Raw genomic sequence first — 19,000 nt, forward strand, 5'->3', positions numbered from 1 at the left:
TGCTGCTGCATGTTTGTCAAACAAAATGATCAAATGGTATTGGAACTGTTTTAGCCCAAGACAAGTTATAGCATAGGTTCATTCCGATTAGAGTCACATTGTCAATCGTGAGGTGTTTTTGGCACATGGTGCTTATTGCCAGCTCTTCGATGGAACTAACTGAGCAGTTCCATTCCAATTCTTCGTCCCCATAACGCTCCCAAAAATGTAGCAGACTCCATAGGGGAAGGGAGAGAATGCACGAGAAAATGAGGTGAAGAGAAAGCAAATCCGTTTCCAGAGAGTGTGAACTGTAAAAATGAGGACATGTTGGAAAAACTGGATTTTCAGAAACTGTTTATTTTCATACAACAGCAATTAGCATTTCACAAAATTTGTGCTTTTGAAAATGGTACTTGAAAAGCAATTGGTGATAGTTAACACTGCTAGTCACATCATATCAGCTTCAGCAGACTATCTAGCAGCTGTAAGTGGAATTAATATACAATAAGGTTAATTTAGAAAATAATACATTCAAATTATTACAATTAAAAATAGTAAACACAGACTAAAATTAAAACTTAGCAATTTTTGTCTTTTTCAATTACTTGAAGCATAAGTGTCATACAGAAGAGTAGCACGCTGAGTAAGATCAGTCTGCAGGAGAATGGTCCGGATCAGTGTCAGTATCATTGTCACAATAGGTAATATCAATTTCTGTAAATAGATGGAAGAAACAGTAAGTTGTCTGTGTATACAATTCAGGCACTTAAAAATCAGCACTGATCAGTTGATCTAGGTACCCAAGTCTTTGAAGACGGAGTGGTTGAGAGGATAATTGAGACAGTAAACATCACCTGTGTCTTGACAGAGGGAATGAAGAACAATGGGACAGAGACTGTATGACACACAGAGCAGAGGGATGGGGAAGAGAGTGGGTCCAAAAACAGTAGGTAAAACAGGAGGATTGAGATAACACAACAGAATGGCAGAGTAGTTGTAGAGTAACTATGGGGATTTGTCTCCTAAGTAGGGAATCTTATAAATACCAGTAACAAGTTCACAAGCAGGTTTACAAAAAATGACCTATTTCCAACCTCAGCCTCCAATTTAATGTCATACTGCTTTCATCCTTTAGCAGGCCACACATTTCTGCACTAACAATGGCTTTTCTTTTTATTTAAAAGGCAAATTAAGACTACTTTGATTTGGTAAAACTTTCTATAAATAACATTCTTTTCTTTCAATAGCTGACATTTGTAGGAAAGAGAACTGTTACCGGACCCTGTGCATCTGAAACTCCTTTAGTCCTACAATCCTGATGAAGAGTTTATGCCTGAAACATCAACTCTCCTGCTCCTCGGATGCTGCCAGACCTGCTGTGCTTTTTCCAGCACCACGCTTTATCAACTGAAACGTCCTTTAGCTTTACAACCCTCGAAGATCATGGCACTCTGACATTTCTGGCATCTTTTGCCTCCCTAACACAGTCGTTTTCACCAGCTCATACCTTACTCTTTATAATTTGTCATTCCTAAATTTTGTTGAGCGCAAGAAGATGTCTCACTGTATCAGTTCTTCACTCGTTGTAGCTAAAGCCACATTCAGTGTAGTGTGACTGCACACTAGCTAAAAAAGAATCCACACAGTCACAAAAGGATGTTAGGATCCCTGTATTTAGGCCATTTGAACTTAGCTCTCTGGTGACAAAACCAATTTATACTAGGTGAATGTTTACTGGGTTTCATCACAAAGGTGTAGATTATAAAAGCAATAAAGTTTTCCTGTTATTGTAGAGAGCGCTGATGAAACCTCATTTGAGCAATGCCTTCAGCTCTGATCACCTTAAAGGGCATCCTGCAATGTAGGGTCAGAAATGCCCATGTTTGTTTCATTGTTCAATGTTCATATCATTAGCAATAACTAGTTTTCTCATTCTGCCTTCAACCTAGAAATGAATTTGCAAATCTTCAAAGAAATGCAAGGAAAGAAAACCCTACAGAACAGATTTGAAGTTTTGGAGTGCCTTTAATCTTGGAAAACACCTCTCAAGACACCTTACTTCACTGTAAGGTTATAACCGAGCTATATCGAGTGACAATGGGACAGATGGCTGGAAGCTCAATCAATCAGTCAGGTAGGTCCTCATGGAGGCAAGCTGGAAAGCTTTAGGAATGAATTCCAGACATCATGCCCTCGGTAGCCGAGTCTGGGCTCCCAATGGTGTACTCAAGACCAAAGTGAAGGAGCCCAGAAACTCTGGAGGGTTTAAGGATTAGAAACTGGGAAAAACATTGGAATCAGTGCCTAGGGATAAAGTTTGTGGTAGGGATGAAGAGCATGACTTTTAGTCATTCCAGTGTTTAAATGGACAAAATTTCTGGTCAGCTGTGACTCATGGCGAGGGAGAGTGGTGCTGGTGAGGGAGACCTTGGCAGTATTAGTTCTTGTGTAGAATTGGCTGTGTTTTTGGATGATGTCACTGAGAAGACAGCACGCAGATGAGAATTCGATGGGACCAAGAATAGATCTTTGTTGGGACTCCAGGGATAATGGTGTGGGAGGGGAAAGAGAACCTAATGCGAGAGGGTCTCTGGATAAGACTGGGTAGGTGAGAATGGCATTGGGTGCATGGGTGATGTGTTGGAAAAGCACAGCAGGTCAGGCAGCATCTAAGGAGCAGGAGAGTCAATGTTTCGGGCAAAAGCCCCTCCTCATTTCTGATCCTGCTCCTCAGATGCTGCCTGACCTGCTGTGCTTTTCTAGTACCACACTCTCGACTCTGATCTCCAGCATCTGCAGTCCTCACTTTCACCTGTGGGTGGGTGATGCCCCATTAACTGAGATAACAAAGCTGTGGTTTTAGTGCAGGGCAATGTGGCCCTCATGCCAAACACTGCAGACAAGTCAAGAAGGATGAGGAAGATGATTTTTTCAGTGTTACAATTGTGTAGGATGTTATTTGTGAATTAGATAAGGCTAATCAGAACTCTGGCAGGTTTGGAAAAATGAATTGAGAGTTGATCATGGAGTTCTGAGAGTGGATTTGTGAAGCAACAACGCATTAAAGAATTCTGGAAATGAAAGGGAAGTTGGAGATGGAGAATGATTGGAGAATTGACTTTAACCGGGGATTTAAATGGGGAAGGAAGAGGCAAAGGTTTAGTGAGAGATGGCTTTAAGTCAGGGATGCAGGCAGGAGAAGGCTAGGGCAGAGTGGGGGAATATGAAGAGGAGGCAATGGCAATAGAATATAGAAGGGTTTAGATTTAGGACTAGAGGAGATATCCAAAGTATGAAAGGGCAAGGTGATGCGTGGATTTAGACAAATCAATTAGAATTTATAATTTGAGGCACTGGGGAAAGCAGGAGTCATTGTTGGAAAGTGTTGGAAAGGAATGAGTGGCCAAGTTTTGAACGAGTTGGAAGGCTATCGAGAATAGATGGTGGAAGAGTGATTAGGCTGAGGAGACACTGCACCATTTCTGGAGGTACAACAAATCTACATTTTGGTCCTTGTTAAAGCTGTTTCTATGCAGTGCAGGAATTGGAGGAATTGGGGAACATTTAGTGAAAATGCAAATCTAGGGAAAGGACTTCTCTGGAGAAAATAAACAATTGAGTGGGTCATGTTTTAGAAAAAGTTAGAAATTTAGGTCAACATCACACCATCTCCCCTATTATGTAGCCTCTTTCAAACTCCCTGATTAGAAACTGAAGTACATAATATACATTCTTAAGAGGGGGCTGTGGCCTAGCGGTATTATCACTCAACTTTAATCCAGAAACCCAGAATAATGTTCTGGGGACCTGGGTCCGAATCCCACCACAGCAGATGGTGGAATTTGAATTCAATAGTAAAACAAAATCTGGAATTAAGAGTCGACTGATGACCATAAAACCATTGTCAATTGTTGGAAAACCCACCTGGTTCACTAATATCCTTAGGGAAGGAAATCTGCCATCCTTACCTAGTCTGGACTACATGTGACTCCAGAGCCACAGCAATGTGATTGACTCTCACCTGCCCTCTGAAATGGCCCAGCAAGGCACTCAGTTGTATCAATCGCTAGAAGGTCACAACAAAGCAATGAAACCAGATGGACTGCCTGGAATTGACCATGGAACTGGAAAAGACAACGGCAAAAACACAAACAGCCCTGTCGACCCTGCAAAGTCCTCCTCACCAACATCTGGGGGCCAGTGCAGAAATTGGAAGAGCGATCTCACAGACTAGTCAAGCAACAACCTGACATACTCACTCTTACGTAATCATATCTTACAGATAACACCCCAGCCACCGCCATTACCATCCCTGGATATGTCCTGTACCACCAGCAGAGGTGGTGACACAGTGGGATACAGTCGGGAGGGAGTTGTCGTGGGAGACTTTGACATCGACTCTGGACCCCATGAAGTTTCATGGCTTCAGGTTAAACCTGGTCAAGGAAACCTCTTACTGGTTACCACGTCCCATCCTCCTTCCGCTGATGAATCGTTACTCCTCCATGTTGAACAACACTTGGAGGAAGCACTGAGGGTGGCAAAAGCACAAAAAGTACTTTGGGTGGGGGATTTCACCGTCCACCACCAAGAGTGACACAGCAGCAGCATTACTGATTGAGCTGGTCAGATCCTAAAGGACATAACGGCTAGACTGGGTCTGCAGGAGGTGGTGAAGGAACTAACAAGAGGGAAAAACATAATTAATCTCATCCTTTCTAATCTGCCGGCTGCAGACGCATCTGTCCATGACAGTATCGGTAAAAGTGACACAGCACTGTCCTTGTGGAGACAAAGTCCCGCTTTCACATTGAGAATAACCTCCATCATGTTGTGTGGCACTATCACCGTGCTAAATGGGACGACTTCGAACCGATCCAGCAGCTCAAGACTGGACATCCATGAGGCACTGTGGGCCATCAACAGCAGCAGGCCTGTACTCCAGCACAATCTGTAACCTCATGGCCCGGCATATCCCCCAATCAACCATTACCATCTACCCTAGTTCAATGGAGAGTGCAGGAGGGCATGCCAGGAGCAATATCAGGCAGACCTGAAGATGAGCTGTCAACCTGGTGAAGCTACCAAACAGGATTACCTGCATGCCAAACGGTATAAATAGCAAGTGATAGACAGAGCTAAGCAATCCCACAACCAATGGGTCAGATCTAAGCTCTGCAGTCCTTACACATCCAGTCGGGAATGGTGGTGGACAATTAAACACCTCACTGGAGGAGGAAGCTCCACAAGTATCCCCATCCTCAATGACGGAGGAGCCCAGCACGTCAGTGCAAAAGATAAGGCTGAAGCTTTCGCAGCAATCTTCAGCCAGAAGTGCCGAGTGGGTGATCCATCTCGGGTTCCTCCAGTGGTCCCCAGCATCACAGTCTCCAGCTAATTCGATTCACTCCACACGATATCAACAAACACTGGATCCTGCAAAGGCAATGGGCCCTGATAACATTCCAGCAATAGTAGAACATAGAAAAATACAGTGCAGTACAGGCCCTTTGGCCCTCGATGTTGCGCTGATCCAAGCCCACCTAACCTACACTAGCCCACTATCCTCCATATACCTATCCAATGCCCGTTTAAATGCCCATAAAGAGGGAGAGTCCACCACTGCTACTGGCAGGGCATTCCATGAACTCACGATTCGCTGAGTAAAGAATCTACCCCTAACGTCTGTCCTATACCTACCACCCCTTAATTAAAAGCTATGCCCCCTCGTAATATCTAACTCCATACGTGGAAAAAGGTTCTCATGGTCAACCCTATCTAAACCCCTAATCATCTTGTACACCTCTATCGAGTCACTCCTAAACCTTCTTTTCTCCAATGAAAACAGCCCCAAGTGCCCCAGCCTTTCCTCATATGATCTTCCTACTATACCAGGCAACATCCTGGTAAACCTCTTCTGCACCTGTTCCACTGCCTCCACATCCTTCCTATAGTATGGCGACCAAAACTGCACACAATACCCCAGATGCGACCACACCAGAGTCTTATACAACTGCAACATGACCTCAGGACTCCGGAGCTCAATTCCTCTACCAATAAAAGCCAGTACGCCATATGCCTTCTTCACCACACTATTTACCTGGGTGGCAACTTTCAGAGATCTGTGTACATGGACACCAAGATCCCTCTGCTCATCCACACTACCAAGTATCTGACCATTAGCCCAGTACCCCATCTTTTTGTTACTCATACCAAAGTGAATCACCTCACATTTACCCACATTGAACTCCATTTGCCACCTTTCTGCCCAGCTCTGCAGCTTATCTATATCCCACTGTAACCTGTCACATCCTTCCTCACTGTCAACTCCACCGACTTTCGTATCATCTGCAAACTTGCTCACCCAACCTTCTAGCTCCTCCTCCAGGTCATTTATAAAAATGACAAACAGCAATGGTCCCAAAACAGATCCTTGCGGAACACCGCTAGTAACTGCACTCCAAGACCTGAGCTCCAGAACTTGCCGCTCTCCTAGCCAAACTCTTCCTGTACAGTTACAACACTGGCATTTACCTAACAATGTGGAAAACAGGACCAATCCAACCCAGCCAGTTACCACCTCTCGATCCTCAGTAAAGTGATGGAAGGGGTCATCAACAGGGCTATCAAGCAGCACCTGCTCAGCAACAACCTGCTCAGTGACACCCAGTTTGGGTTCCCCCAGGGCCACACAGCTCCTGACCTCATTCCAGCCTTGGGTCAAACGTGGACAAAACAGCTGAATTCCAGAGGGGAGGGGAGAGGGACAGCACTTGACATCAAGGCCGCATTTGACCAAGTATGGCATCAAGGAGCCCTGGCAAAACTGAAATCAATGGGTATCGTGGGCAAACACTCCGCTGGTTAGAGTCATACCTGGCACAAAGGAAGATGGCTGTGGTTGTTGGAGGGTCAGTCATCTCAGCTCCAGGACATCTTTGCAGGAGACCCTCAGGGTAGTGTCCTCGGCCCAACAATCTTCAGCTGCTTCATCAACAACCTTCCCTCGGTCAGAAGGTCAGAAGTAGGGATGTTTGCTGATGATTGCACAGTGTTGAGCACCATTTGCCACTCCTCAGATACTGAAGCAGTCTGTGCTCAAATGCAACAAGATCTGGACAATATCCAGGCTTGGGCTGACAAGTAGCAAGTAACATTTGTGTCACACCAATGCCAGATAATGACTATCACCAATAAGAGACGCTCTAACCACCGCCCCTTAACATTCAACAGTATTACCATCAATGAATCCCCCACTGTCAACATCCTCGGGGTTACCATTAACCAAAACTCAACTGGACTCACCACATAAACACAGTGGCTACAACAGCAGGTCAGAGACTAGGGATACTGCGGTGAGTAACTCACCTCCTGACTCCCCAGACCCTGTCCACTATCCACACAAGGCACAAGTCAGGAGTGAGAGGGAATACTCCCCACATGCCTGGATGAGTGCAGCTCCAACAACACTCAAGAAGATTGACACCATCCAGGACAAAGCAACTTGCTTGATTGGCACATCTACAAACATTCAATCCCTGCACCACCAATGCTCAGTAGTAGCAGTGTGTACCATCTACAAGATGCACTGCAGAAATTCACCAACGATCCTTTGACAGCACCTTCCAAACACACAACCACTTCCATCGAGGTGGACAAGGGCAGCAGGTACTTGGGAACACCACCCCCTGCAAGTTCCCCTCTAAACCACTCACCAGCCTGACTTGAAGTATACCGTTGTTCTTTCATAGTTGTTGGTTCAAAATCCTGAAATTCCCTCTCTACCAGCATTGTGGGTCAACCCACAGCAAGGGGACTGCAGTGATTCAAGAAGGCAGCTCACCCCCACCTTCTCAAGGGACAACTAGGGATGGGCTATCAATGCTGGGCCCAGCCAACGACACCTAAGTCCCACAAATGAATAAAAAATACATTGCAAGCTAATTAGAATTTTACAGCACAGGAGGAGATCATTTTGATCTTTAATCCCAAAGCCCTTCCTTTTTCAGTTCTGTTGTGAAGATTATGATTGAATTTGCTTCTGTTAATACATCTGCAGTCCTGCAAAAAAAAACTTTTTTCTCTCAATTCCCCTCCAGTATTTCTGGACATTTATTTTGAAAATCTGCATTTTGGTCACATGGAAATGCTCTCTCCCTACTCACTTTGGGACAGACAGAGGGAGTCCTGGAGAAAGCAGTTGAATGAGAGGTCCCACCTAAGTGACCATAAAATTCCATGAGGTTCTTACATTTCTTATTGAGGGTTAGGATGGAGTCGAGGAGGTTGCATGTGATGCTGGGGAATAGAGTAAAGAGTCCAGGGTCATCTTTGCTGTCTGAACTAACCATAGACTGAAAGGTGAATTTGAGGGAGAAATGTCAGACTCGAAAATGAATTATTGCGATTGATGGCTCAGCTGATTATGTACCAGATCTGTTTACATTCACGCCCATTAGTCCTGAGGAGGGAAAGATGAGGAATGGATGGGAAGGGAGAGACTAAGTGTCAAATACAAATGATAATTAAACCACTTTGAATTGCATAAGGTAAACATACAACACAGAAAATCACTGAAGGGAATTTTCCAATTTCTCACCTGGTATTTTATTGGCATTATCCTCTACATATGTTTGGACTTTAATATACTCATCCTGTGATTGGTTGAAAAAATCTTGAACTGCCTATAGAATAAAAACCATAAAATTAATGAACTGCCAGGGTGTGACTGGGTATCATACAAGAGCTTATTCTAAAAGTGGATGACTAAAGGGGGCCCCACTTTCCAAGTTTAATTGAGCGGAGATTGTCAAATGTAACAAAACGTAATGATTTTATTCTCTGTCATTTCGAGAAGAATGCTTCTGTGAAGAGAAAGTACAGAAAGGTATCTCAGTGACCTGTCCCACCTCGACATGCGTTCTAAGTTATGCCCATGTTCAAAGTCAATGAGAAAATGCTGGAAAATCTCAACAAGTCTGGCAGCATCTGTAAGGAGAGAAAAGAGCTGACGTTTTGAGTCTAACTTATGCTTTATCAAAGCTAAAAAAAGGAGAAATAGGGAGGTATTTATAGTAGGCTGAGAGTAAGTGAGTCATGGCACCAGAAGCAAAGGTAGCACTAAAGAGGTGATAATGACAGAGCATAGAGAGCTAGGGAGATTAGGAGCTGTGCTGAAAATGTGTTGCTAGAAAAGCGCAGCAGGTCAGGCAGCATCCAAGGAGCAGGAGAATCGACGTTTCGGGCATAAGCCCTTCTTCAGGAATCATGCACTTTCCTGAAGGAGGGTTCATGCCCGAAACGTCGATTCTCCTGCTCCTTGGATGCTGCCTGACCTGCTGCGCTTTTCCAGCAACACATTTTCAGCTCTGATCTCCAGCATCTGCAGTCCTCACTTTCTCCTAGATTAGGAGCTGTGAATGACCAAGGCTGAAGCCAGTGCTATGTGACAAAATATGTGGGGGATGGGGGGGGGGGGGGGGGGGGGTGGAAATGGGTGAAGCAGAGGCAAAATGGAAAACAGGGGAGAAGGGTAGCAAAGGGGGAAGAGGAGAGGAAAAAGGTGATGAAGAGTGGGGAGCGAGAGTAAGAGAGACAATCAAGAAATAAGAGGTACAGAAAGAACAGTGAAAAAATATATTAAAAAAATAAATAAAATAAAATTATGGAGCAGACTGAAAACAGAGGGGTCGAGATGGGATAATCACCTAAAGTTGTTGAATTCAGTGTTGAGACCGTCAGGCTGTAACGTGCCTAGTCGGAAGATGAGATGCTGTCCCTCCAGTTTGCGTTGAGCTTCACTGGAACATTACAGCAGGCCAAGGACAGACATGTGGGTATGGGAGCAGGATTGTGTGGTGAAGTGGCAAGCCACGGGAAGGTCCGGGACCTGATTGCGTACACACCGAAGGTGCTCAGCAAAGCGATCACCCAGTTGGCGTTTTGTCTCTCCGATATAGAGGAGACCACATTGGGAGCAATGAATGTTGCAGTTGTATAAGACTCTGGTGCGGCTGCATCTGGAGTATTGTGTGCAGTTTTGGTCGCCATACTATAGGAAGGATGTGGAGGCACTGGAACGGGTGCAGAAGAGGTTTACCAGGATGTTGCCTGGTATGGTAGGAAGATCGTATGAGGAAAGGCTGAGGCACTTGGGGCTGTTTTCATTGGAGAAAAGAAGGTTTAGGGGTGACTCGATAGAGGTGTACAAGATGATTAGGGGTTTAGATAGGGTTGACCATGAGAACCTTTTTCCACGTATGGAGTCAGCTATTATGAGGGGGCATAGCTTTAAATTAAGGGGTGGTAGGTATAGGACAGATGTCAGGGGTAGATTCTTTACTCAGCGAGTCGTGAGTTCATGGAATGCCCTGCCAGTAGCAGTGGTGGACTCTCCCTCTTTATGGGCATTTAAACGGGCATTGGATAGGCATATGGAGGATAGTGGGCTAGTGTAGGTTAGGTGGGCTTGGATCGGCGCAACATCGAGGGCCAAAGGACCTGTACTGCACTGTATTTTTCTATGTTCTATGTTCTATGAATGCAATAGATCTCGCAGAGGCTGAGAACCAACTCTCAGATTCCTCCTCCTACATCCCCTGGAGCATAAGCACACCACTGAGCATCAAGCCATTGTCTCCAACACCGTGACTGACCGCATTTCCTCCAGATGCCTCCCCCCTCCACAGCTTCCAACCTCATAGTCTCCCAACCCTGGACAGCCCGTTTCTACCTACTCCCCAAAATCCACAAGAAGGACTGTCCCGGCAGGCCCATTGTGTCAGCATGCTCCTGCCCCACCGAACTTATTTCCTCCCACCTTGACTGCATCCTTACTCCTCTGGTTCACTCCCTCCCCACCTACATCCAGGATTCCTCTGATGCCCTGCGACCTATTGACAGCTTTCAGTTCGCAGGCCCTAACCAGCTTCTATTTACCATGGATGTGCAATCTCTTTACACCTCCATCCTACATCAAGACGGCTTGAAAGCTCTTCGCTTCTTTCTCGAAAAGAGGATCGAACAATCTCCATCCACCACCACTCTCCTCTGCCTGGCTGAACTTGTTCTCTCTCTAAATAACTTCTCCTTCAACTCATCCCATTTTCTCCAAATCAAAGGTGTAGTAATGGGTACCCACATGGGTCCTAGCTCTGCCTGCCTTTTCATGGGGTGTGTGGAACATTTCTTGTTCCAGGCCTACCCGGGTCCCCTCCCACAACTGCTTTATCAATACATCGATGACTATTTCGGGTGCGGCTTCATGCTCTTGTCCTGACCTGGAAAAATTCATAAACTTTGCTTCCAGTTTCATCTCTCCATCACCTTCATCTGGTCCATCTCTGACACTTGCCTTCCTTTCCTTGACCTTTAGGTCTCCATTTCCGGCAATAGTCTATCCACTAATATCCATTACAAGCCCACTGACTCCCACAGCTATCTGGACTACAACTCTTCTCACCCTATATCCTCTCACGACTCTATCCCTTTCTCTCAGCTCCTTCGCCTCTGCCGCATTTGTTCCGATGAGGCCACTTTCCAAAGTGGTGCTCTTAATATGTGCTCCTTCTTCTCCAAACGTGGCTTCCCACCTACAGTTGTTGACAGGGCTCTCGACAGCGTGCGGTCCATCTCTCGCGCTACAACTCTCACCCCTTCCCTCCCCTCCCAGAACAAGGATAGGGTCCCTCTTGTTGTCACCTTTCACCCCACCAGCCTTCACATGAAAAGAATAATCCTCCATCATTTTCGCCAACTCCATCACGACGCCACCACGAAACACATCTTCCCTTCCCTCCCCCTGTCTGTATTCCGCAGAGACCGTTCCCTCCGGGACAACCTAGTGCACTCCCCCATCACACCTAACACCTCTCCTATCACACCCGACACCTTCCCATCACACCCGGCACCTTCCCATCACACACAGCACCTTCCCATTACACCCGGCACCTTCCCATCACACCCGGCACCTTCCCATCACACACAGCACCTTCCCATCACACACAGCACCTTCCCATCACACACAGCACCTTCCCATCACACACAGCACCTTCCCATTACACCTAACACCTCTCCCATCACACACAGCACCTTCCCATCACACACAGCACCTTCCCATCACACACAGCACCTTCCCATCACACACAGCACCTTCCCATTACACCTAACACCTCTCCCATCACACACAGCACCTTCCCATCACACCTAACACTTCTCCCATCACACCTAACACCTCTCCCATCACACCTAACACCTCTCCCATCACACACAGCACCTCTCCCACCACACATAGCACCTCTCCCATCACACCTAACACCTCTCCCATCACACCTAACACTTCTCCCATCACACCTAACACCTCTCCCATCACACACAGCACCTTCCCACCACACATAGCACCTCTCCCATCACACCTAACACCTCTCCCATCACACCCGGCACCTTCCCATCACACCTAACACCTCTCCCATCACACACAGCACCTTCCCATCACACACGGCACCTCTCCCATCACACCTAACACTTCTCCCATCACACCTAACACCTCTCCCATCACACCTAACACCTCTCCCATCACACACAGCACCTTCCCATCACACCTAACACCTCTCCCATCACACACAGCACCTTCCCATCACACCTAACACCTCTCCCATCACACACAGCACCTTCCCATCACACCTAACACCTCTCCCATCACACACAGCACCTTCCCATCACACCTAACACCTCTCCCATCACACACAGCACCTTCCCATCACACCTAACACCTCTCCCATCACACACGGCACCTTCCCATCACACACGGCACCTCTCCCATCACACCTAACACTTCTCCCATCACACCTAACACCTCTCCCATCACACCTAACACTTCTCCCATCACACCTAACACTTCTCCCATCACACCTAACACCTCTCCCATCACACACAGCACCTTCCCATCACACCTAACACCTCTCCCATCACACACAGCACCTTCCCATCACACCTAACACCTCTCCCATCACACACAGCACCTTCCCATCACACCTAACACCTCTCCCATCACACACAGCACCTTCCCATCACACCTAACACCTCTCCCATCACACACAGCACCTTCCCATCACACCTAACACCTCTCCCATCACACACAGCACCTTCCCATCACACCTAACACCTCTCCCATCACACACAGCACCTTCCCATCACACCTAACACCTCTCCCATCACACACAGCACCTTCCCATCACACCTAACACCTCTCCCATCACACACGGCACCTCTCCCATCACACCTAACACTTCTCCCATCACACCTAACACCTCTCCCATTACACCTAACACTTCTCCCATCACACCTAACACTTCTCCCATCACACCTAACACCTCTCCCATCACACACAGCACCTTCCCATCACACCTAACACCTCTCCCATCACACACAGCACCTTCCCATCACACCTAACACCTCTCCCATCACACACAGCACCTTCCCATCACACCTAACACCTCTCCCATCACACACAGCACCTTCCCATCACACCTAACACCTCTCCCATCACACACAGCACCTTCCCATCACACCTAACACCTCTCCCATCACACACAGCACCTTCCCATCACACCTAACACCTCTCCCATCACACACAGCACCTTCCCATCACACCTAACACCTCTCCAATCACACACGGCACCTTCCCATCACACACAGCACCTTCCCATCACACACAGCACCTTCCCATCACACACAGCACCTTCCCATCACACCTAACACCTCTCCCATCACACACGGCACCTTCCCATGCAATCGCAGAAGGTGAAACACCTGCCCCTTTACCTCTTCCATGCTCACCATCCAAGGCCCCAAATACTCATTTCAGATTAAGCAGTATTTCACTTGCACCTCTTTCAATTTGGTCTACTGCATTCATTGCTCCCAATGTGGTCTCCTCTATATCGGAGAGACAAAACGCCAACTGGGTGATTGCTTTGCTGACCACCTTCGGTCTGTATGCAATCAGGTCCCGGACCTTCCCGTGGCTTGCCACTTCACCACACAATCCTGCTCCCATACCCACATGTCTGTCCTTGGCCTGCTGCAATGTTCCAGTGAAGCTCAACGCAAACTGGAGGGACAGCATCTCATCTTCCGACTAGGCACGTTACAGCCTGACGGTCTCAACACTGAATTCAACAACTTTAGGTGATTATCCCATCTCGACCCCTCTGTTTTCAGTCTGCTCCATAATTTTATTTTATTTATTTTTTTAATATATTTTTTCACTGTTCTTTCTGTACCTCTTATTTCTTGATTGTCTCTCTTACTCTCGCTCCCCACTCTTCATCACCTTTTTCCTCTCCTCTTCCCCCTTTGCTACCCTTCTCCCCTGTTTTCTATTTTGCCTCTGCTTCACCCATTTCCACCCCCCCCCCCCCCCCCATCCCCCACATATTTTATCACATAGCACTGGCTTCAGCCTTGGTCATTCACAGCTCTAATCTCCCTATAGTCTCTCTATGCTCTGTCATTATCACCTCTTTATTGCTACCTTTGCTTCTGCAGCCATGACTCACCTTCTCTCAGCCTAGTATAATTACCTCCCTATTTCTCCCTTTTTTTAGCTTTGACAAAGGGTCAGTTAGACTCGAAACGTCAGCTCTTTTCTCTCCTTACAGATGCTGTCAGACCTGCTGAGATTTTCCAGCATTTCTCTTTTTTGGTTTCAGATTCCAGCATTTGCAGTAATTTGCTTTGATTCAAAGTGAATGACGTGACTGTCAGCAGCAGACAGACACGTGTGCCAGTACCAGGCACCTGCCATTCAGACATGTTCAAACTAAAAGTAGAGTTTCCTCTGCTTCAGAAGGGGTTTGACTTTTAGGATAATATACCCGACTGCAACAGCATGATGCTTATCTGTTTCCCATACCACTGACACCTAACTAACTGCCAGCATGGTTACATGAAGGCAAAATCCTGAAGATACTGGAAATCTGAAACAAACACTGAGAATGCTGGAGAAACTCTGCAGATGCTGCCAGAGCTGCTGAGAGAGAAACAAAGTTAACGTATCAGTCTGGTATGACCTTCTGGAGAAGTTGTAAATAATCCCATGCTGTCTTCTCCCATCCGATTAGAACTGGTTTGAATCTTTTTTTATGCATTTCAATTAGTACCCTTGCTGTAATCAGCTTGGCTAGAATCAAACAAATCAAAAGGACAGAAAGGCTGATTACATGAGGTTCTGCTTTTGATAAGAGATTTTCTTCACTGAGATGTAATCTGTCCTGCAGAATGAACCGAGCCATCTGAGACCTGTCTGTTTATTGTGTCAGGTTCTGTGCTAGTAATTTTACTTTACGTTACAGCTGGGATTTCCCTGGATTTTGACTCATAATGAAAGTGACTGGGCTGGTTGGCAATAAAGTGTTGCCCTCATCAGTTCAGTAGAGGGACCATTGGCTTAGTGGTAACATCATTAAATATTAATCCAGAGACCCAGGTTCATACCTCACTATGGCAGATGGTGGAAGTTAAATTAAAAATAACCTAGGATTAAGAGTCCAATGACAACCATGAAACTGATACTGATCCTCAAAACAAAAATTCTTATCTAGTTCACTAATGTCCTTTCGGGAAGGAAACTGCCATCTTTACCTGGTCTGGCCTCCATGGGACTCCAGACCCATAGCAATGGGGTTGACTCAAAAACCCTCTGAGCAGTTATGTGTGGGCAATAAATACTGACCAGGCCGCATCTCATGAATGAATTAAACTACAGTAAGAGCTGATAGGCAGTATGTCGGTGAGTTTTCCAACACATCAGGCACTTTGACAGCGGTGTGTCCAGCTGTTAGGAGTGGCCTGTCCATCAGAGAGATTAGTGATTTTTGCGTCCTAATGACTGACAGTTGAGTCTATTCTTGAGGGGATCCAGTGATGAGAAGGTAAGGCCTCTATTATTCTTCTTCTCATGGCATGGTGGCTATGGGCAGAGGGGACTGAGGGAGTATTGGTGGTTACGGGGAGAGGGGACTGAGGGAGTGTTGGTGGTTCTGGGGAGAGGGGACCAAGAGTATTAGAGGCCATGGGAAGAGGATTGTGGATTCCAAATTTGGGAAATTGAGGCATCCTTCCCTACCCCAACCAGAGGCAGGCCACCTTACTTTCCTACTGGCCACAGTCCTCACCCACCAAGGTAGATTGATAATTGGGCCTTAATTAACTGATCAGGAGCCTTAATTGCTGGTGAACCAGGGAAGTCCCCACCTCGCCTGGCACTTAACTGCAACGTTGGAGGGAAGGGGGTGAGTTTCCTCCAGTGAGAAGTCTTCCAATTATTTACCCCCTGTTGCCCCCTCCACCTCACCACAGGGAGGGGGGAATTTCTGTCCAATGGCCAATTTGAATGAAAATCTTTGAGCTGACCTTAAGGAGTTAACTTTATGCCAGTCGCTGCAGTTTAAAATCAATGCAAAATGTCTCCTGCTTTTCAGCTACAGACTGTACCCCCAAATCCCCATCCTGTGCCTGCCTTGCCCACTTTGTCCCATCCCTACCTGGGCATCTTGAGGTTTGGGCAGCTCCTGTATTCCAAAGCAGTAGTCTTCACTCATCTGCTGTGAGCCTTCCAGTTCAATGAGACTCGGCAGGTTCTCCCACTGCTGTGAATCCAGACAGTCCGGAGGTGGTGCTGGAAGACCTTCATTACCATCGAAACACAGCAAATTCTCTTCCGCAGCTTCCCCACAGCTCGGGGCCTGCTGTTGATCCAGCTCAGCCGGCTCCAACTCTGCAGCTTGCTCTGCGGACGATTCCTGGAAGTTCACAAGCAGTTGGCTATTTGCTTCGATGTCTGCATTTGTTGACACAGACTTATCCAACGGTGGGCCTTGCACATTTAAAATCAGTTCAGTTTCCTCAGTACTGGTGTAGACCAATGGCTTCTCTGCCAGCTCACTGTGAGACATTGAGGGCAGCTGGTCTATTCCATTGGCCTCCCAAAGGTCCAGTAAATTCTCATTTACTTGCGGAAAACTCTCATTCGTTTCTTGACTCCCAATGTCCACAAGGTGTTGTTGTTGTTGTTGTTGTTGCTGTTGTGGTTGTTCCCCAGTACTTATGAAGCCTGCCTGCTCACTCTGTACTGAATCTTCAGTGTGTAGGAAGTTGGGGGCCTCAGGCCAGACAGGGTTTGGCGTGTCTATATCTACAAGACCAGGTTCCTCACTATAGCTTGGCACATTCCATTCTGGCACTGGGTTTCCATACTGAATTGGAGGTTCTTCTGGAAACTCAAGCACAGTCTTGTCTATACAGAAAAGAATGGAAACAGAGAATTTAAATTAAACCAAAGGGTCTTGGTAGGTTATAGGCAAACTAATAAAATGCACAAAACTCTTACATATCAATACATTTCCTTTTTCTCCTTTGTCCAAATATTTCTATTCAAATCATGACTCAGTATAAACATCACCATCGTACCCTGCTGGACTATTCATCCCACTCCCTAATTAAACCATTTACTTTGCCTCCCATTTCAAAGCTGTGTCTTGATTTCCACTCCTGCCATCTGTTCCATAGTACACATGCACAGTGCCCAATAAGTAAATAAATTAGCCCCTCCTCTGATCACAGCAATACATCACCCCCTTGTATTCAGTGAGAAGCCCTTATACTCTGCACAAATCTGAACCATTCACAGCTTCCCCCTCCATTCAGAGCCATAGACAATCCCTATCGGTCATTCATTTTCCCTTGCTTCGCAGTACACAGAGCCCTCCTCCTACAACTATCTGAACATTCTCTGAAAACTCACTTAGAATTGCTCACTCCTGGTCTTCAATCTCTAACCATCTCATTCTTCTCAGGCAGAACCACTAACTGCCCAATCTTTCTTAATCAGACCCAGATGCTGGGACAGCATTTCGAACAAGCATGTTATATGGTACTGGGACACCTTCTTTTCTTCCTAGGGAGCCACCTCATATGTATGTAAACAGTTGTCACATCCAACAGCAATGATAATATCCCATAGAATTAAACCGCAGCTATAGCTTCTCTTGTAACCCAGATGGTCTCTAACTTTCAACAACGTCAATAAAGATCAATATTGTGTTTTAGACTCAAAAGAAATATTCTTATTACTGCTAATCAGCTACAGTTAAATTGAGAGAAAGGCCTTTCAAAGTAAGGGTTGAGTGTGGGGTGCTGGAAAAGCACGGAACGTCAGGCAGCATCCGAGGAGCAGGAGAATTGACGTTTCAGACAAAAGCCCTTCACCAGGAACTTCTGATGAAGGGCTTTTGTCCGAAACATTGACTGTCCTGCTCCTCGGATGCTGCCTGACCTGCTGCACTTTTCCAACGCCACACTCATGACTCTAATCTCCAGCATCTGCAGTCCTCACTTTCGCTTTTCAAGCTAAGGGCCAAGAAAAATGGCAAAGTCCATGAGATACTACAAACATTGTAGAAAGCTGGCACTACATTAATTTGTATTAGCTTTTGTTTTACGTATTTGTTTCATTTTCAAGGACAACTTCAGCTGTAAATGAAGACAAATGGGATTACAGATTGATCTGGGATATATACGTAAAGTTATACCCTACCAACAGGAAAAACATGAAGTATTATCTGAATAGACAATATCAGCCTTTTCCTAAACAATCCCTGGATTCTGTCTCGCGGATCAAAATTCGCTCCTGCCCTCCCAGTGGAGCTCAATTCCACAGAATCGGATCTGCTCTGCAATGATACCTGTGAACCGGAATCGGTTTGAAAGCTCTTCAACTTCAGCCTCTTCATTCTCCTCATAAATTGGTGTTGCAACGATACCCGATTCGGGAGCACTGAATGATGTTACATCCTCCACTCTGGTCATTTCAATTTGTGTCTGATGAGCTGTTACAAGAGAGGGGAGCGCAAAATCAAAAGAAACCTAGAACAACAATCAATTTGCAAGTTTAAAAATGAAACAAACTGCTAAATGTAATTTAATATTTCCAAAATCCACAGGTTGGTTTACCCATTGC

At 46.1% G+C, this 19,000-nt stretch overlaps 1 protein-coding gene across 3 annotated transcripts in view; it reads right to left on the reverse strand.

Moving 5' to 3' along the window:
- Positions 1–319: 319 nt before the first annotated feature.
- Positions 320–19,000, reverse strand: part of LOC140492271 (drebrin-like) — a 211,273-nt gene continuing 192,592 nt past the window's right edge. For 2 of the 3 annotated variants that reach the window (XM_072591213.1, XM_072591215.1), the window contains 4 exons: positions 18,726–18,869; positions 16,527–17,278; positions 8,582–8,666; positions 320–696 (listed from right to left, as the gene is read on the reverse strand). In XM_072591213.1, coding sequence (XP_072447314.1) covers positions 632–696; positions 8,582–8,666; positions 16,527–17,278; positions 18,726–18,869 — 1,046 coding nt within the window. In that variant the 3' untranslated portion in view covers positions 320–631. The remainder of the gene's footprint in view (positions 697–8,581; positions 8,667–16,526; positions 17,279–18,725; positions 18,870–19,000) is intronic. The other variant, XM_072591214.1, reaches the window with a different exon arrangement.

This window comes from Chiloscyllium punctatum, chromosome 20 (assembly GCF_047496795.1).
Source record: "Chiloscyllium punctatum isolate Juve2018m chromosome 20, sChiPun1.3, whole genome shotgun sequence".
Taxonomy (NCBI): Eukaryota; Metazoa; Chordata; class Chondrichthyes; order Orectolobiformes; family Hemiscylliidae; genus Chiloscyllium; species Chiloscyllium punctatum.